The sequence below is a fragment of the Portunus trituberculatus genome, chromosome 46 (assembly GCF_017591435.1).
Source record: "Portunus trituberculatus isolate SZX2019 chromosome 46, ASM1759143v1, whole genome shotgun sequence".
Lineage (NCBI taxonomy): Eukaryota > Metazoa > Arthropoda > Malacostraca > Decapoda > Portunidae > Portunus > Portunus trituberculatus.
The window spans coordinates 9442468-9464826 of record NC_059300.1 but is presented as its reverse complement, the minus strand read 5'-3'; the positions used below and the strand labels follow the sequence as shown (position 1 = coordinate 9464826).

The 22359-nt window shown below is 33.6% G+C and overlaps 1 protein-coding gene across 23 annotated transcripts in view; it reads left to right on the top strand.

Moving 5' to 3' along the window:
* LOC123519872 (potassium channel subfamily T member 2-like) overlaps window positions 1-22359 on the top strand; it is a 624454-nt gene that overhangs the window by 538849 nt on the left and 63246 nt on the right. For 16 of the 23 annotated variants that reach the window (XM_045281480.1, XM_045281479.1, XM_045281478.1 and 13 more), the window contains 5 exons: window positions 3273-3400; window positions 10333-10449; window positions 10852-10986; window positions 17033-17144; window positions 21530-21652. In XM_045281480.1, the coding sequence (XP_045137415.1) occupies window positions 3273-3400; window positions 10333-10449; window positions 10852-10986; window positions 17033-17144; window positions 21530-21652 (615 nt within the window). Of the gene's footprint in view, window positions 1-3272; window positions 3401-10332; window positions 10450-10851; window positions 10987-17032; window positions 17208-21529; window positions 21653-22359 lie in introns of all 23 variants that reach the window. The other 7 variants (XM_045281481.1, XM_045281487.1, XM_045281483.1 and 4 more) reach the window with 2 other exon arrangements.

Here is a 22359-nt window from a genome sequence, read left to right as displayed (position 1 = left end):
TTTATTCTTACAGAGTTTGAATTATATGCTCTAAATATTTGAGTGGTCAGTATATCATTCTATAAGAGACAAAATTGAATAACATTGAACACTGTTGTTTCACATATCATTGATTGACTTGTTTATAATGATATAAGGCCATGTGCTGGATCTGTACATATTTTAAAATCAGTAAATTAGTATAGGATTATGGGATTTCAACTTGCTATTTTGTTAAAGGGTCATTATGTTCATTTCCATTATACCATTAGGAACTAAAGTAAAAAAAAAAAAGAATAGAGTATAAGAGTAAATATAAATAACTCAGACGAGTAGCTCAAAGCAGTTCAGCTGATGACCCAACTATGAATGTCTGAATCACTTCATATCTTTCTCTTTCATCCTTATATGATTTAATGAAGATGTTTGTAAAAGAGTTGTGATACCTCTGCTCATAAGACACCATAATATAATTAGTTACAATTTCTTTAAGCTATCAAAATAGAAGAGAAAATTTTTAAGCTGTATTATTTTTTGTGGTTACATGATTATTATTGTAGTATTACTATAGAAAAAAGCCACATCTGTAGACATTAAAGACAATGTGGTAAAAAGGAGACTCAGCATGGTGCCTAGATCAGAACTGTCACATCTCATGGAAACCTATGGAACCTACTGAAGATGTGTCCATTTCATATATATATATGTGAATTTAATTGTTTTGTGTGCTTTATTACCATTGATATGTGAGAAAGTACAACATTTTTGAAACCCTTTATGCTCTCTGAATACTTTGTGCTTAATCATGGTTATGGTAGTAAAGTATTCCCATTTTGTGATTTAAAAGAGTCTAGGAAATGTCACTATACAGCTTGAACAAGTCAGGAAAGTACTCAGAAACATACACACTGATAGCTAAATCACACAACTACTTGTAATAGAAATGTGGTCCACAAGGCCATATGGGGTCACTTAGATTCTTTTATCATTGGTATTTACTTATTTTTAGTGCATTCAGAGAGACAGCTATGTGTTGTAGGAACTTGAAAAAAAGATATAATATATTGAATATTGAAGTTTGAAGTAGGTTATATTTTACAGAAATTCTTAGATATTATCTTGAAGCTTTTTACATGATTGTAAAAGGGATTAGAAAATTCTAATAATGGCATCATCCATAATTAGTCAATACAAAGAAATGTACCTCTGTACAAATTCTGATATATATATATATATATATATATATATATATATATATATATATATATATATATATATATATATATATATATATATATATATATATATATATATATATATATATATATATATATATATATTTTTTTTTTTTTTTTTTTTTTTTTTTACTTGATCAACCTTGTAGGTTAAATTTAAATCTTGCAAGAAAGTAGACAGGTAGAATTTTTTACCATATTAATATTCAAGGTTGGTAAAACAAAAATTAAACCATGATATTAATATTTCATGATTTGTATTGTGCGGTTATTTCTTTTATTTTAACCATATGTGGTGGTGTTGGGTGTGTGTTAGGGGATGAAAATTTAATGGTCTTATGGTTTTTAGGAGATTAGCAGAATATTAGCTTTTTCCTTTTATGAAAAATGGAAGTCTGATTTTGCCATTTGTAAATTAAATCACACTGGCAATATGCTACTTGAATTTTCCACTTTTATATACAATAGTGAGAAATCTCAACTGTGGACTTTTGTTAATATGATAGAAGACTCAATTCTGGGAGCTGTCTTCATAAATAGATTAATGATTGTTATTTACTTTTGCATATAAATTCAGAATAAGAACCTTTATCATTGTTATCTGATATATTCTTCAGTCAACATTCTATTGTTTTTTCCATTCTCATTTATAACAAAACTTAAAGCGTGATGATTGTTTAGTTTAACATCCTGATATTCTCATGTGCACCTTATATAAAATGGCATAGCAAGCTTTGCCAAGGAATCTTTATTAAAACATCAACATTGTACTCTTGGACAGTTTTGTGGATTATGTTGACACATACTTTTCTGCTTCTCTGCAGCATTATTTTTTTTTATCTTTTATAGAAAAATTAAACCTATTTAGAGGAAATACACCGCAGATTACTGGAATAGCATCATTGCTCTACTGAACTTCCTAAAGGTGATGTTGACAATGATGATAATGAAGGAGATAAGTTAATGATCTAGTATATCATTATGTGGTTCTCATATATTATGTGGAGGTGATAACTGTATAATGTGATGTCAAAAGGTACTGCTTCTGTTTACCTATATAGATAAACTGCTTTTAACTAAAATACTTTATATTAAGTACATTTACTGGGAAGAAAAAGTCATAAAGTGGCTACCTACATTCAATAATAATGAAGAGTACTATCAGACTTTGGAATATGTTGGAAATTTCAGTATATTAGTTTGAGTTCTCAACATACAGGGATTTATTGGTCAGATATCCAGGAAATGCATATCTTGTGTTGGATGAATATAGTAAAATGTGTAACTAGGCAGTACTGTTCTTGAAAATAAGTATTTTGAATGTCTCCTGGTATATGATAATCATGTATAATTATACCCCACAATAATATATGTAAACAAGTCTAATCTGCAATGAAAGAAAAATCCTGAATCGGAATGCTTGAACTTTATTACTAGAGAAATCACTGTGGTATGTGAAGAATATATGATGATGAAAGTCTGCATAGCAATTTGACTTTTCAAGCAAAGCATTAGGAATGAAATATGAAGTTGTTGAGGGGGTTTGATGCAACCACAGTGAAAGAATGACTAATCACTTAGAAGTATGTTAAATGTGATGTTTGCAAGAACATATCATCCCATGAAGTAGGATGGCAGAATATTGGGAGAAATGTTAATGACTTAAGAGATTTAGTAGATGCAATGAGACAGTGAAAGACTAGAAATAGATAGAGAATCTTTTGCCCCTGTCATTCTCTTAAAGAGAATTCTTAATAAATAGGTATTAGATAAAAACATAGTATAATCAGGAACCATTTGAAAATATCATAATAATGTGGTAGTTCTATGCAAACTTAAAAGAAAGCTTGTATGAATAAAGTGAACCATGACAATACATAGTAAGTATTAATTTGTCAATGATCTCACTTGAAACAGTTCCGGAACAAAGTGTGACAATATCAAGATTTAATTAAAAGAAAAAAAAAGAAAAAAACTATAGTAAGCATGAAGCTGAACATTGCCAGGCTGAAAAGAAAGGTGTGAAGTCAATATTACTGAGCCAAATATATCCTGCAGGTTTGTGATCACTGTACCTACCGCAGTGCCAAGGAGTACAACTGGCAGAACCGAGCTGTCATCCTAGCTGCTGATTATGCAAGCAATGGTATCTACAATTTTATCATTCCACTCAGAGCACATTTCAGGTGAGTTATTATATATCTATTTATCCATATATCTATCTATTTATCTATCTATCTACCTACCTATCTATCTATTTATTTATTTATTTATTTATTTATTTATTTTATCTATCTATCTGTCTATCTATCTATCTATCTATCTATATATATATATATATATATATATATATATATATATATATATATATATATATATATATATATATATATATATATATATATATATATATATATATATATATATATATATATATATATATATATATATATATATATATATATATATATATATATATATATATATATATATATATATATATATATATATATATATATATATATATATATATATATATATATATATATATATATATATATATATATATATATATATATATATATATATATATATATATATATATATATATATATATATATATATATATATATATATATATATCAAACATGACTGGTGTTAGTACCAAGCCTTGTGGGATTCCACTTATTAATGCTTCTGACTACTGTCTTCACATCTATGAGTTATTCACCACCACAGTTGCTTGCTGGTCACTCAGCCAGCCTTTCCCCTACGGAAGGAGCTCAGAGCTCATACTAACCAATCTCCAGGTAGGATTGAGACCACACCACACACTACACACTGGGACAGCTAGGCCACAATCCCTCTAGTTACATCCCATATGTATTTACTGCAAGGTCATTTTAATTTTAGGCTACACATTATGAGGCTCACCCATTTGCTTCACTGCATCCAGGACTCGAACCTGGGGCTGCTTGGTTTTGAGCTCAGTGTGCTAACCACTACAACATGCAGTGTGTATTTGTGTGTATATGTATTTACCTAGTTGTAGTTTTACAGGGCCTGGGCTTTATGCTCGTGTGGCCCCGTCTCCATATCTACACTTATCCAATCTTACTTTAAAAGTATGCACACTCATTGCAGACACTACTTCTTCATTTAAACTGTTCCACGTCTCAATACATCTTTGCGGGAAACTATATTTTTTAACATCTCTCAGACATCTTCCCTTTCTCAGCTTTTTACTATGCGATCTTGTGCTTCGAATGTCATATTCTTCTCTCAGGATCAGTTTCTCATTATCCACTTGGTCCATTCTGTTGATCAATTTATAAACTTGTATCAGATCTCTCTCCCTTCTTTGTTCCAGGGTTGGTAGATCCATAACCTTTAGTCTCTCCTCATATATCATCCCTTCAAATTCTGGAACCATTCTTGTAGCCATTTTTTGTAGTCTCTCCAACTTTCTTATATGTTTTTTTATGAGGGGTCCACACTACTCCTGCATATTCCAATCTGGGTCTTATTATAGTATTTATCAATTTCTTCATCATTTCTTTGTCCATGTAGTGAAATGCTACTCCAATATTCCTTAGCAAATTATATGTTTCCCTAAAAATTCTATCAATATGACTTACCGGTTGATTGTTTTCTTCCATCGTCACTCCTAAGTCCTTTTCCTTTTTACTTTCTCCAGTTCTACTCCATCTCCCATCTTATAGATTCCCACAGGTCGTCTTTCACTCTTTCCCATTTCCATGACATGGCTTTTGTTCACATTGAATTCCATTTCCCACTTTTACTCCATTCCCAGATCTTATTTAGGTCTTCTTGCAGTATTTCACAATCCTCTTTTTGCTTTATAACTCTGCACAGTTTCTTATCATCTGCAAACAGATTTATGTAGCTGTTCACTCCTGGCATGTCGTTGATATAAATGAGGAAAAGTATTGGTGCCAATTCTGACCCCTGTGGCACTCCGCTTTCTACTGCTCTCCACTTGGACTTCATATCTTTAACTACCATCCTTATTTCTCTCCCCCTCAAATAATTTTCTATCCATCTCAATGTGCTTCCTTTTAAGCCACCCTTCTCCTCTAACTTCCATAGTAATCTTGCATGTGGCACTTTGTCAAACGCCTTTTTTAAATCCAAATAAATACAGTCAACCCATCTCTCTCTCTCTCTTGTACTCTATCAACTATTCTAGAATAGAAACTCAATAAATTAGTTACACACAACCGTCTTTTTCTAAAACCAAATTGGCTATTTGATATTAATTTGTTGTCTTCAAGGAACTCGATCCATTGTTTCTTTATTATTCTTTCACACATCTTGCATATTACACTAGTTAGTGATACCGGTCTGTAATTTAAAGGTTCTTCCTTCCTTCCGCTCTTATATATGGGAACCACCTCAGCTCTTTTCCATTCTACTGGTACTGTTCCATTTTCTATTGAGCATTTTATGATGTTGTATATAGGACTTGCTAGTTCTTCCCTACATTCTTTCAGTATTCTGCCTGAGACTTCATCTGGTCCCATTGCCTTCTCTTCATCCAGTTCCTCCATTAACTCTTTTATTTCAAGCTTGGTTACTTTAATCCCTTCCATATAGATGGTCTCTCTATTACCCTGTGGCCTTTCAAATTTAGATTCCTTAGTAAAGACCTGGAATTTATTATTTAATAGTTCTGCCATACTTTTTGGGTCTTCCATCATCCCGTTCTCCCCTTGTAACCTTTCTATTGTTTCTCTTTGCCTAATTTTTCCATTTAGAATAATTTTGGTTGCTCCTTACATTTTTTCGACATTATCCTTTTCAAAGTTCTTTTCCTCTTCCTTCCTCACCTTAACATATTCATTTCTTGCTACCTTGAAGTTTTCCTTATTTGCTTGCATTAAACCAATCTTTCTTTCCTTCTTCTTTAGGTCTATATTTCGGGCATATTCCCTGACTCCTGTTTTGTATATTTCCAAAAATAAGTTATACTTCTCTTGCATCGTCTCTGAGTTTTCCATCTCCTCCCAGTTTACATTTTTAAAATAGTTCTTGAGATTCTCAATATCAGCCTTTCTGTAATTTAATCAGTCTCCTTTGTATGAATCATCTCTATCTTCCTTTCCCTCTTCTATATCCATTGTGTGTGTGTATATTTATCTAGTTGTATTGTACAAGATTTGAGCGGGGCTCATAGTGTTTTCCTTAAAGTTATGCACATTATGAGCTATAACAACTTCATTATCCAATGCATTCCATTTTTCCTCCGTTCTGTGTGGAAAACTGTATTTTCCAACATCCTTCACACACTGCCTCATCTTGATCTTCTTTTCATGTCCTCTCATCCTTCCATCTTCTTCTGTCAACAGCACCAGGTCTTCTTTGTCCATCTTTTCAATATTATTTACTATCTTATGCATTGTTATTAGGTCCCCACGTTCTCTTCTATCTTGTAAGGTTGGCAGTCCTATTTGTTTCTGTCGTTCTTCATATGTGGGGTCCTTTAATTCCGGCACCATCTTTGTAGCAATCTTCTGTATCCTTTCCAATTTTCTTATATCCTTTTTAGAGCTCGGAGACCATACCACTGCTGCATATTCCAGCCTTGGGCGTATCATGCTTGTGATGATTTTTTTCATCAAATCTTTATCCATGTAATGAAATGCCACTCTTATATTAGTCAACATTTTATATGATTGTCCAAATTTCTTGCTTATGTTTTTTACGGGGCTCAAATTTTCCTATATGATCACTCCCAGATTTTTTTCGTTTTTAGTCTTCATTATTTTTTCCTCCCCCATCATATAGTTCCATACCAGTCTTCTTTTACTCTTTCCTAGTTCCAGTATGTGACATTTCTTGGCATTAAACTCCAATTTCCACTTCCTGCTCCACTCATAGATCTTGCTTGAATCTTCCTGCAACAGCAGACAGTCCTCTCTGGTTTTGATAACTCTTAGCAGCTTTGCATCATCAGTGAATAAATTTATATAACTGTTTATCCCAATGTGAATGTTGTTTACATAAATCTGAAACATAATGGGGGCTAACACTGACCCTTTTGGCACTCTGCTAGTTACTCTAACCCAAGATGAGTGTGTATCTCTGATCACAGTTCTCATTTCCCTATCCTTCAAATAATCTCTTGTCCATTCGAGCAAAGTTGCTCGCAGTCCTCCTATGTTCTCTAATTTCCAAAGTAGTCTTCCATGAGGGACTTTATCAAAAGCCTTTTTAATATCCAGGTATACTGTGTCTACTTATCCATCTCTGTTTTCTAGTCCTGCAATAACTCGAGTAGAAGCTTAATAAGTTTGATACACATGACCGCCCTGTCCTGAACCCAAATTGTCTGTTCGATATGACTTGCTCCTCTTCTGGAAATTTAACCCATTTTTCTTTGATAATTATTTCACATAGCTTCCCCAAGACACTTGTAAGTGACACTGGTATGCAGTTTAGTGGTTCAGTTGCCTTTCCTCCTTTAAATATTGGTATTACATTGGCTCTTTTCCATTCTAGTGGAACTTTCCCTTCATTTATTGAACTTGTAATTATTTCCCAAATTGGATCCAGTAGTTGCTCTTTACATTCTTTTAATACCCAGCCTGATACACCATCTGGCCCCATTGCTTTTCTGACTTTCAACTTATCCAATAATCTTCCAATATCCTCTTCGTGCACTGCGATTTCCTGTAATCCTTGGCAAACCCATGTCCTATTAGGTTCTGTGAAATCATCTTCTGCAGTGAATACCGTTTTGAAGCTCTCATTCATTATTTCACACATTTCCTTCTCAGTTTGGTATGTCTTCCCTTCTTTAATTATTTTTTCAATTGTTTCCTTATTCCTCTCTCCTTACTTTAATACAGTATATTCATTTTGGGCATCTTTGTACTGCCATCTGTTATCATCATTTCCCTGCTTTATGAGTTTCTTCCACACTTTATTTTTTGCCTTTTTTGCTTGTATGCATCTAGCATTGTACCAAGCATGTATTTTTTCTAAACTCTATAAACAGGTACAAACTTTTTACTTTCATTATATTTCTGTAAGAATATGTCATATTTCCCTTGTATTGGCTTTCTCTGCATAATATTACTCCACTCAATATCAGCAAAATAGATCCTTAATTTTTCAAAATTTGCCCTTGCATAATTTAATTTCTCTCCTTTATAGTCCTCTCTGTAACTTATCTCATCTTCCTCCTGAATTTGCATATCTAATGTCACATGATCACTTCTCCCCATTGGACTAAGGTATTTTATGATTGGAGGTGGCTCTGGTTTCTTTGTGAAAACTAGTTCAAGTAATGGTTCTTCTTCCCTTCTGTACCTTGTTGACTCCTCCACCCATTGGTCCATTGCATTAACCATAGTCAACTGTAACACTTCCTCGCTACACTGCCCAGCATTATCCATTACTTCTTTCTCCAGTGTACTTTTTTCCAGTTAAAGTCTCCAACTAAAAGTATTCTTCTGTCTCTTCTTATCATGTTATCTAGGCACTTTATCACTTCCCTTTGCATATCTTTATGTTCTTCTGTTCCCCATGTATTAGTCTTTGGTGGAACATATGTAACTAATTTTTTTCTTCTTCAAATCTTTTGTTTTGATTGTTACTCCCATTACTTCCACTTTGTCCTCACCATATTACACATCCTCCACACAAATATTATCATAAATCATTATTAGCACTCCTCCTCCCCCTTTATCCTTCCTGTCTTCCTGTCCTGTGTGTGTGAGAGAAATAGTATTTTATTATCTGATTGCGAGAGAAAGAAACGACTTAGTTTGACATGAAAACTCTCTTATATAAAAATAAATTTGAAGTAAAATATGTAGGTACAGTAATACCACAAAATACGAACATCCCAATATATGATTTTTTATATATATATATATATATATATATATATACAACAAAAAATTTCATATAATTTACGCCTTGAAATACAAAAATATTTTTAAAGTACGAATAGCCATTGGTAGGTGGCGCTGCGATCGCTCAGCTACCCGCGTTGTGTATCATTGTTCATCCTTTGTGCATGTATGTGTCTGTGCTCCTCGGCAGTGTGTATTTTTCCTTAAGTTTTGTGAACTCATGGGTCCCAAAAGTAAAAGTTTGGTAAGAAACACAAAATAGCCTGTATTCACATATTGATTACACTTAAAGATTCAATAAGCGAGTGAGTACAAATGGTGTTATGCCCACAAGCAACTCTTCCTCTTTGCAATGCAAAAAAACAGAAGTCTCTAGATGTTATGGTTACCAAAATATCACAGGTTGAAGGAGGTGGTATCATCGGTTTTCGTGGACTTGCGTCCGATCAGGTTCAGTGGCCTTGGCTAGAGCGATAGAAAACGGGCCCCTTGTATCCTCTCTCTCTCTCTCTCTCTCTCTCTCTCTCTCATTCAAAAGTTGTCTCCCCGTAACATGGCGAGAGACCCGAGGTATAGAAGTAAGGCGTGCGGGAGAGGTGGCGGAATCAGACACTGTGAAATCACTGTTGCTCCCACCAACCATCGTTGGTGACACAATGACAGCTAGAGCATGTGTTTACTCCTGATGAGTATTGCCAGCTCACAAGCAAAGAAAACGGAAAGAAAATAGCCAAAATATAGCCGTAAAAAGCCTAAACGTCTATCGACGTGCCCTGAGTCTTGCGTGATAACATCTATCAACGTGTCTCGAGTTTTGCAGATTAAGTTGTTATTTTGGGCAATATAGTACATTTATATCATGCATACAATAAACATTGTATTTATCGTATATTAAATCTATATTTGGTTGGTATTTAAAGCATGTTAATTTTTGGGGGGTGTAAATTCATATCACAAGAACTAATTAATTCTATTTCCATTAATTTCTATGGGAAAAAATTGATTTGATATACAATTTTTTTTATATGTACAACATTATCACGGAACTAATTAAATTCGTATGTCGAGGTACCACTGTATTTGATTCCATGGATTAATGCTGTTATTCATCAGAAAAGAAAAAAAAAAAAATACAAGTGCTGTCAAATGCAATAGAAATCAAGAAATATGAAATTATATTTTATAATTATTAGACTGAATATTAAGCATTAAAAATCTTTTGCATTTTTATACAGAAAAAAGACGTTACTGAACCCTATTATCCTCTTGCTTGAGCGAAGACCAGATGTTGCCTTTCTTGATGCCATCTCTTGGTTCCCTCTTGTCTATTGGATGTTGGGCTCCATTGACTGGTAAGTTCCTTTCCATTTTTAATCTATTTCAAAGACAAAATTGATTTTATAAAATATATTGTGGGATTACTTTTGGGAAACAAAAATGTAATTCAGTTTAGTTTACTATTGCACCAATAGATTCTTCTTGTGAATCTTGTCTGAGAAATTTAGCTTTGGTTATCAACTGATTGATATAAAGCATTAAAACAAGAATGGTAATTATGATTAACAAGCTAATAGTATTTTGAGTAGAGAAGACAAAAGTCCTTTAATAAGTAACAAATAAATTTAAATAGAAATTTAAAATAATAGCCAAAAGAAAATAAAGTCAGGGATTTGTATCAAGCTCTTGTACTGGTGCTATGAAATCTTTCATTTGTTATTTATGCAAATTGTGTGATACTGGTGATTGTATTGCAGCCTTGACGATTTGCTGCGAGCTGGCATCAACGTGGCAGAGAATGTGGTGGTGGTTAATAAGGAGCTTAACAACTCTGCTGAAGAAGACACCCTATCAGACTGTAACACCATTGTTGCCGTCCAGACCATGTTCAAGTAGGCCATTGTTTTAGCTTCTTAAGGCCAATTTGTGTCTGTCTTGTTTATCTATCTATGTATCTATTTATATTTATAGTTGTGTATATATATATATATATATATATATATATATATATATATATATATATATATATATATATATACAGTAAGGTCTCGGTTTACGTCAGAGTTATGTTCCTGAAACATGACGTAAGTCGATTTTGTACGTAACTCGAGTTTCCGTACATTTCAAAGCATGTTATCAAGTTTTCAACCAATCATTGTTTATGGTCATTCAGGTAAGTTAAAGGTTATATTGTTATATTATTTACAACTATGTAGGAATATGAAACACAAGCTTGTTTTTGTTGTTGATTAGGGCCACGAACACGAAGGACTGTTGGTTGTTGAGAGGGGTGGACGCCTGAGGCCGCCAGGAGGGTGGGCAGGTCGAATGTTGTGACGCCCACAGGGCGGACAGCTGGGAGCGTAGTGCAGTGCGGTGGGAGTAAAAGCGTGGGCAGCGGAAATGCAATAGGAAAGGGCAATAGGGATCAGCAGACAGGCGCAGACGGTGCAAGTCAGCTGTGAGTGTCGTGTGGCCCAGGCGAAGGCTCCGGAGTTGTTATTGTTGTGATGGGTGTGCGAGCCGTCAAGGTCGTCAACCTCCCCGTTGTCATGGTAATGGGCTTCCCATTTTCTTCTTCCCTCCCTCACACACAGCTGCTGCCTCTCTTCTCATGTCTTTTAATTATGTCCTCTTTTTCTTGTAGCATAATGGTTTTCCTTTTCTTAGCATCACTGCTGTCACTAAGAAGTTTTCTCTTTGGTGCCATTGAGCAAGATACTAAGAACTTGAGTCAGTAAACACAGAAGTAGGATAATACTCTTGCCAGGGGCGACGGTGTGGTGGAACTGAGGCAGGGTGTTATTGTATTCAAGCATGAGGCGGGCGGTGTGGCGGGCAACCACCAACAATAACAATAAATCCCGCACTTTACGATTTATAAATTTTCAATTTTTTTTATCTTAAATTGCCTTATAGTGGACTGACGTAACTACGAGTTTGACGTAACTCGAGACCGACGTAACCCGGGACTTTACTGTATATATATATATATATATATATATATATATATATATATATATATATATATATATATATATATATATATATATATATATATATATATATATATATATATATATATATATATATATATATATATATATATATATGTGTGTGTGTGTGTGTGTGTTTGTGTTTTTTCTTAATTCAGCAAGTGGAAAGCAAAGATGTGTTCTGCTTTGAAATATTTTCATATTTTGACAATACTAATGCATGCTCAGTTTAGTTTTTTTCTTTTGTTCAGTGTTTCATGTCTCAAATTTATTTTTAAGGTGAGTAATTGGTCTTGTGTACTTGATATAAAATGTTTTATTTTCTCCAAGCTTATTTTCATTATTTCATTTACAAATCAGTAACCTTTTTTGGAATCTCATACTAAATAGGAATTAACTCATTTGCTGACTCATTACAAAATACAATGAGTTTCTAACAAGTGGAAAATAATTTTTTATGTTTCTAACGTGGAAAATCATTTTCTACCATTATTAAAAACAAGAATAAAAACAAATTGTCTGTTACTGCTACTATTTTATGTACAGTGAGCAGCAATATATTTATATATATATATATATATATATATATATATATATATATATATATATATATATATATATATATATATATATATATATATATATATATATATATATATATATATATATATATATATATATATATATATATATATATATATATATATATATATATATATATATATATATATATATATATATATATATATATATATATATATATATATATATATATATATATATGCAGTCAACCCTCGGTTATCGCGACTTCGGCTATTGTGTTTTATTGCTATCACGCACCCATGAAAAGCTGCTAAAATTTCATTATCGCGACCTCAGATGCCTGCTATCGCACGCCCCATCATGACGTCATGGAATATCTGAGCGCTCATTGGCCAAAACCGTCTTCCCGCCAAGATCAATTCGGCTATCGTGTTTTCGGCTATGGCGCAGCTATTTCGGCTCCAATTGGGCGCGATAGCTGAGTGTATATATATATATATATATATATATATATATATATATATATATATATATATATATATATATATATATATATATATATATATATATATATATATATATATATATATATATATATATATATATATATATATATATATATATATATATATATATATATATATATATATATATATATATATATATATATATATATATATATATATATATATATATATGTGTGTGTGTGTGTGTGTGTGTGTGTGTGTGTGTGTACACTTAACCCTCGGCTATCGCGCCCAATTGGGGCCGAAATAGCCTCGCCATAGCCGAAAACACGATAGCCGAATTGATCTTGGCGGGAAGGCGGTTTTGGCCAATGAGCACTCAGATATTCCATGACGTCATGGTGGGGCGCGCGATAGCAGGCATCTGAGGTCGCGATAATGAAATTTTAGCAGCTTTTCATGGGTGCGCGATAGCAATAAAACGCGATAGCCGAAGCCGCGATAGCCGAGGGTTGACTGTGTATATATATATATATATATATATATATATATATATATATATATATATATATATACATACATATATACAGTCAATAATGAAATTTTAGCAGCTTTTCATGGGTGCGCGATAGCAATAAAACGCGATAGCCGAAGCCGCGATAGCCGAGGTTGACTGTATATATATATATATATATATATATATATATATATATATATATATATATATATATACATATATACAGTCAACCCTCGGCTATCGCGGCTTCGGCTATCGCGTTTTATTGCTATCGCGCACCCATGAAAAGCTGCTAAAATTTCATTATCGCGACCTCAGATGCCTGCTATCGCGCGCCCCACCATGATGTCATGGAATATCTGAGTGCTCATTGGCCAAAACCGCCTTCCCGCCAAGATCAATTCGGCTATCGCGTTTTCGGCTATGACGAGGCTATTTCGGCCCCAATTGGGCGCGATAGCCGAGGGTTAAGTGTACACACACACACACACACACACACACACACACACATATATATATATATATATATATATATATATATATATATATATATATATATATATATATATATACACAGGCAACCCCCGTTTAATGAAGGTTCACACAACGAAATTTCGCTACAATGAAGGTTTCATTTTACTACGATCTGCTCGTTTAACGAACACCAAACTCACTTTAACGAAGTTTTATCCAGGTAATTTTTTTTCCAAATTTGAAAGCCCCACCATATCACGGAAGCTGACAGGCTTTTGAATACACTAGGAGCTGCTGGTACTAAGGCCTGCCTCAGGAAAAATCCTGGGACACCTATAGAATAAAGATCAAGATCAAGATCAAGCCTCTCGTGGACAACACGCACAACACTCACTCCCCAGTCAAAACATAACAGCGTCAGCAGCAGCTTGTCTTCCCTAGCTCAACTTACCAACAAAACGCCCTGCAATTGGCCTAGCGTTCGTAAGAAGACCAGGAAGTCTCTTACTCTCCAAGTGAAGCTAGATATTATTCACAGACACGAGAGACCAGAAAACTATAGCAGTGCTGGCCACCATCTTGACTTATTATACTGTCTCTATTTTCAAGTCAGCAGACTCTATTAAGAAGGCTGGTGAGACCGTATCTTCCTTGCAAGCTAAAAGAACCACCTGAACTCATGACTCTACAATGGATAAAATGGAAAGCCTTGTGGAAATGTGGTACATAATTTTTGTATGCGGTACAATGATCCGCACTTTGTTTACATTCCACAGGTTGCCGGTTAGTGTCTTTCCCGTTTCATTCTTCCTCCCTTTCATAAAGTTAAGATCATAAACATTATAAAGTTACGTACATACATACATTAGTGTACATTATAATGACTTAAATTAAACTACCTAAATGTTTAACTTCATAATTTTTACTTTCATTAAATCTTTTACTGTACTATGATGCACTCTCGCTTTGCTTACTCTCAATGGAAGTTCAAATCAGGGGTTAAACTTGTTATAATCGGTTCGCTTAACGAAGTTTCGCTTAACTAAGTGTTTTTTAGGAACGTAACCCCTTCGTTAAACGGGGGTTGCCTGTATATATATATATATATATATATATATATATATATATATATATATATATATATATATATATGTATACTTTTTCGAGTTATCAGTTAGTGAGGAAGAACAGAATAAAGGAGTTGTATTGTGCCTAAAGTTACTGGCCAATCTATGATAGTGTGACTGGATAAGATTTTTAAGGTAGTAACAATAACAGAAAAATATGGATAACTACTGATTAGGGATAAAGAACAAGGGGTCACACAAATAAAAAAATAAAAAAAAACTCATAGTTTTCAAGTAATTTCTCTAAATTGTTGGCAATTGTCTTCCAACCTTGTATGGAGAAGGACCAAGTTTATTAGAAATATGTGTGACGTTGAGGCAATGCACATTTTATTTAAGTCTTATATAATGGTAATAGATATAATATACTAATACATTTGTGCTAGAATTAAATATGTAACTGATATACAAAGATGAAAAGTTAGTGAGTGAGATATGAACAGAAAATTGTCTAAAGTATGTAATGTGCCATTATGTACTATTCCATGTCATGACACTATCAAAGATCAGGGATCAGAATTTAGTCAAGATCAATTGATTTAGTGTTTGTGTGTGTGTGTGTGTGTGTGTGTGTGTGTGTGTGTGTGTGTGTGTGTGTGTGTGTGTGTGTGTGTGTATTTACCTAGTTGTATGTACCTTGTTGTGACATACAGGAGAGGAGCTAAGCTCGTACTGTCATGTGTCCATAACTGTTTATATCCAACTTCTCCTTAGCCATGAATATTTCTAGCACACACCACCTCTTCCTCCAGTCCAGAAAATGCCTCAATGCTTCCGTGAGGGAAGCTGAACTTCTTTGTCTCTTCTACAGGTGGTTGTTTTTAGCTTTTTTCCATGTTCTCTTGTTTCCCTTTTATTTGATACAAGTAGATTTTTCCTATCTGTTTTCTCTATTCTACTCAATAATGTAAAGAGTGCAATCATGTCCCTCTCTCTCATTTCCTCTCCTAAGTTGGGAGTTTCATTGTAGCCAGTTTCTTTTTGTATGGCAGATCTTGCAATTCTGCTATCATTTTGGTTGCTGCTCTCTGTACACATTTCATCTTTCTTGTGTGCTTCTTTTTTCATGCGGTGACCAAATTGCTGCAGTATATTTTATCTTCGGCCAATTATTGTGGTAATTGTTTTCCTTTCCCTCATCATTTCTTCATCTAAATAAACAAAGGCAACTCTTCCTTAGTATGTTGCGAGTTAACTTATGTGCAAGAATGCCTTTTCATCCTAGCTTCTAGATATGTGTAAAATGCTTATTTAGTAATATTTGTAAGTAACTATTAAGGTGAGTTACAATATGTTTCATATTTAGCTTTTGTATTTTATTTTACTTTTGTAAAATTCTAAGTTTTTCATGTTTGGATTTGATGATGTTTTGATTTTGTTTTCCTGTACTAGGAGACAATCATGAAAAAGTGTATCTTGATAATCCTGATAAGTCTAAAAATAGAATTCCCTTCCAGCTTTGGTGTGTGTGTGTGTGTGTGAGTTATATATATATATATATATATATATATATATATATATATATATATATATATATATATATATATATATATATATATATGAGAGAGAGAGAGAAATGTTTATATGTTAAATTTAGTTAAAAAGATTACATATGAAGTGGCTCTAAAACAATCTTTGCTGATATTGAGTGTCATATGAAGAATAATAATAAGGAAAATTTGATCATTCTTTGTAACAATACATTTATGCACGGTTGTGTTTTCAATTATTTACAATTTATTCATGTATTTTCATTTGATTTTGTTGATATGATTTAAAGTATATTTATTTTGATGTGGACCAAAATTTTGCAGGTTCTTCCCCAACATCAAAATCATCACGGAGTTGTCTCAGTCGTCCAACATGCGCTTCATGCAGTTCCGAGCTCGGGATGCATACGCCCTCCACCTGTCTAAGATGGAAAAGGTACACCTCTCCCCACATGACCATATTGATGGACCTGAGCGGATAATCGAGTCATTGTCACCGGTAACAATCTCGCTGTTGCTGTCATTAGTGTTTGGTCTAGTGTACATGTCGTCCCCAATCCACCTTAGTCGACCTGACCCAGACCAGTCACGCGTAGCAGCCTATTACGGTAGCTGCCAGCTTGTGCCAACTTGCACAAGTGTCACATTGCCGCTTGGGGACAATACAGAGGCTAATGTTAACCTACAACAACACTTGATGTCAATTCAGAGAGCATGACACATACATTACTGTTATCTGACATGCATTCTGATGTCTTTGTACTGTACTTCATTTTCTATATAGTACTATCTGTATCTGAAACACTCTTCAAATGGCCCACATTATCGTGTTTGTTGCCAACACAGCATATTCAGTAAGATTAAAATTTTTAGAAGCATAAGCTACCACAATACTTCATACCTAGATCATATTTCACTTGTTGAGTTGAGTGTGTTTTGCCGTTTTTCCGAGGTGGTTATGGAGGCCTGTGAGGGAGTTTTAGGTGGTGGTTTTCCTGTCACCTTCCTTCCCCTCTTAGCCACAGGTGTAGACTGTATGGAGTGTAGCTGGTGCTTGTGGCTGACTCTAGGTACAATAGTGTCTGTTTTTTGCTGCCTCACATATATACATCCCAAGACATTAGTTAGGTGACAGTTAGAAATGCCTTACTAGTATTGGACGCTGGCTGTAGAAATAATGTGAGTAAATCTTCAGTTTGGCTATGGTAAAGTGCATTTAGAAATAATGTTCTTGCATCGAAATTAAATATATATATATATATATATATATATATATATATATATATATATATATATATATATATATATATATATATATATATATATATATATATATATATATATATATATATATATATATATATATATATATATATATATATATATATATATATACATAAAGTGTGCAGAGCTGAAGTTTTACTACTACAATTGAGCAAATTTGCTTGACAGAAATAGTATTGTGTTCCAGCAGCTTTATAAAACTTGGAAGTAAAGTATTAGCAAAACTCATCATATAATACCATTTTCAAATCTTACATTGATATATATATATATATATATATATATATATATATATATATATATATATATATATATATATATATATATATATATATATATATATATTACTAAGTATTTTTATTTATGACAGAAAATCTCATCATTTATCCATGAAAGTCAGTAAATTAACACTCTTCATCCTCCACCACACATAATGCCAGTGGACTTGTCCTGCCTTCCATTGCTCAAAACAGTGGAACTGAGTCCTTTTGCATTATAAGAGATGGATGATAAATGGTGCTAATCAAATGAGCTATTTTTTTTGCAGTTGATGACAGGAATTTGGTTTTCTTTTCTTAAGATAAAGTGTTTAAAGTTACCGAGAAATTTACCTCTTAAGTTTTTGATATAATGACTGGAATGTGATATATATATATATATATATATATATATATATATATATATATATATATATATATATATATATATATATATATATATATATATATATATATATATATACACACACACACACACACACACACACACACACATACACTCACACACACTTTTGGATAGTATTTTATGGTGCTACTCTAGTAACTAGCTGCAAGAACACAGTGAGGCAAGCAACAGGTAGTGGTAGATGGCCGTGATGAATGGCAGGCTGACATGCTAGTGCCTTTATCTTTCCTGCCAGCTGGCCTGTTCTTGTGTTCCCTACCCCATCATACACTTGCAGTTGCTGGGGTGGAAATGCATGACATGTGTTTCATAAGTCATGCCCTACTTGTGTGTCTTTGTCATGCTTCTTTCCTTTTTTTGACTTGAGTTGTCGTGGCAGCTACAGTTCAGTTCATGATAGATGAATGTGTGCTAGGAGTGAGAAAACAGTTCTCTTAAGGTTTCCTCCTTCATGGGTGTTGTGGGAACTGATGCAGGGTGCCTGTGATGACCAGTGTTTCAAAATCATCAAACTCTTGTCTTTCTTTCTTGTGAGATCTGATTGATGATAACTTCTGTTTCTGCATCTTCATTTTCTTGCTGTAACTGTATAAGTTTTTTTTCTTACATGTAACTTAAACTTAAAATAATTAGTTTTATGCAGGCTGGTGAGATGAATGAGAGGTATTCATGAACTGTTTGTGTGAAACATGCATATTGAAGGATAGTTGACGTAGTCACAGGAAACAATATTCATAATTTTTTTTATATTTTGAACATTGTCTCTTTCTTATTTTCTGATGTTTATTCTTTAGATACATCTATTCTAGTAATACAAGAACATTTTACCAAAATTTACCTTTTTTTTTTATTATGCGTTACTTATGAAACTATTAAATTAAAGCACTTTACAACCACAGGTAATTTTTAACTGCATATACATAAATGATAATACTTCCTATCTATATAGAAAATGTTATGCATTTTAAGACTATTCACTATTTTGCATAGAAATCAAATATGTTTTTATTAATCAATGAGGCTTATGAACTATATAAAGAAAATCCTTGGGAAGAAAACCTTCAGAATCATATCATGGAATATATGAAATATGATTTAAATCTGACAGTGCTGCAAAACACATGGTTATATCTTACAGAGCTCAGAGCTCATTGGAGAGAGAGAGAGAGAGAGAGAGAGAGAGAGAGAGAGATGAGGGGGGGTAAACTTGCACTATAATGGTTACAATCTACTATGATAGTGCATACTGGATATTTTTAGAAATATGTGTTATACATACCATAAGAGCAGCAATGATGTACATGGAGTATAGGTTGTTTTGTGTGCATATTATAAAAAAATTTGGCTTGTATTTTTTTTCCATAAACTAGATAACACTTTGATGGTTTACCCACAGGAAAAAAGTGAGATGGCAAAGAGGATATACTAAGATAAAGTAAATATTGTGTGAGAAGATCCATAATTAAATGGATGGACAAAGTACCAGAATACTTGAAGAAAGGAGATGGATGATAGGTTGAAGGAGATGGAGTGTGCAAAAGTGGAGTGTATGGAATGGAACAAATGGATATCTTTGCCATGGCAACCTCTCAAGGGCCTTCTGAGGGATAGGCATCATGGGGCGTAACTTTATATAAACATCAAATAATTCAGTCTGTAGCTGTATATCTGTATAGCTCAGTCAAAGCTTGATCACTAAAAATATATGGCCTTTATCCTTAAAATATAATTAAAGCAACTATACATAGGGGAATATAAAATTGAATGTGTATAGCTAGAAACCTATTCTTACAACTCAGTTCCTTTTATATTACCTTTCACACAAAATTGTCTAGTCTCTAAGATTAACTTCATCTCTAAATGGTAGACATAGAGTTGTTTGACAAAAAGTTGCTTCTTTCAAGATATTTCACCACATACTCTATTTTAAGGCCTTCATCTCCTTTCCTCATCAAAATTCTTGCTTTGGAAAATATTTTGATAAAGTTGTTTAACAACCATATCTGCCAAAATTTTCATTCATTATGACATTGGATCATCATAGTATTTATTACAACATGAGAAACACTCACCATTTTGAAAGGACCAAAATGGAATATGCTTTTGGCACAACAAATGCTTTCTCACATAGTGTCTGGCAGTATTTGCTGTATTATACATATAATTTTCTTTATGTATAGAAAATCACAGTTTATTATAATATTAGAGAACAAGTAGTGTTCTCAATACCATTAAAGAAAAAAGTATTCTTGTAACTGTCATTATGCTTCATTAATGCATTGTTTTTGACACATACATAATCATTAAGCTTCTTTTTATACAATGCATTTAATTCTGTTTAAAATGTTAGTTGTTGTTCACCAGTTTTCATCTTTTATGTCAGGTTGTAAGCAAAAATAAGTCCTGTATTAAAACAGTTGCATTTAATTGAAGACTTATCTGTACACTGGAACTTTTAAATTCATAGCTTTCTAATTATATAGATAGTTGTTTTAACATTTTGTAGTAATGTACGGAATACCTTCTTCTAGATTCCTAAAATTCACTTTTAGTGATCAAAGGAACGACAGTATCATAACTATGACAGAGTTGTGTGGTTATACACTAAAGGCCTCTTCAGAAAGACTTCATATGATTTGATTTTTTACATCGAAACTTTTAAATAACAGGCTGAATGAGCAATAGATAAAAAGAAGTGTCCAATGTACTGCAGAGGAACTATGGAAAAATAATCAGCATAGAAGGGAACAGCATCTCTCCATTCTTTGGAGAGATGGCTTCAGGCGGTTGTCCGAAACCTTTGTTGTGTGAGTGTTGGTGCCTGATGACGACTGTGTTGTGTGTAACCTGCAGGGTAGCCAGCCTCAGGGCCCTAGGAGTCGCCCTGCATCTCGTCGCCGTTCTCGCTCATTCCGACGGCGGCCTCCGCCGCAACGACCGATTTACTACTCTGAAGTTATAAATCAGCTGGAACGGGTAACCTTCCTGCCGCGCCGTTGTGGTCAAAACATATTACTGAATTTTCGGATTTCTTGGCTTTTTTTCCGAGAAATCATGGACACGCACGGCAGAGGTTATGATGCACCTGCACATATTTAAGTTATTGCTCTGGCCTTGTTACAGTCTTGAAATTGTCAGAATCATCACCTAAAGAATCATCTGTGATGTAATTACCTGTTTCTTTTGGACCTGCCAACTTGGTAAGGGTCATCTTGGCCTCACTGCACTGCGATCCTTGATTTCTCACGTGTGAAGTTTAACTTCAGCTTCTGAGTCACCCTGAGGCTTGCTGCATCCCGGCGGTCTGCTTGATGCTTGATACGGCGAGCACTAGGTTCATGATTCATTTTGAATTGCTCACATTTTCTGACTCGCCCTCTATACTTTACACATATTTAACAAGAAAGTAAGATTTCCACAGTAACAATTCCAACTTTTTATATGCTGTTAGACATTTAAAGTAGTTAATATTCATAACCCAGAATCTTCAACCAGGAGGAGACCTTGTGAGACTATTATACCTCCATGTCTCTTTTTGGGCATCAGACCCAGTGTTTGTAATTATAATTGCTGTAGCATTAGCCCCTCCTGCAGCCTGTCATCTTCTGCACTAACTCAACTTTAATTTTCATGTACCATTGTGTTGGGAGAGGCTGAGTTCATTTCTGTGATGTTTTGTTGAT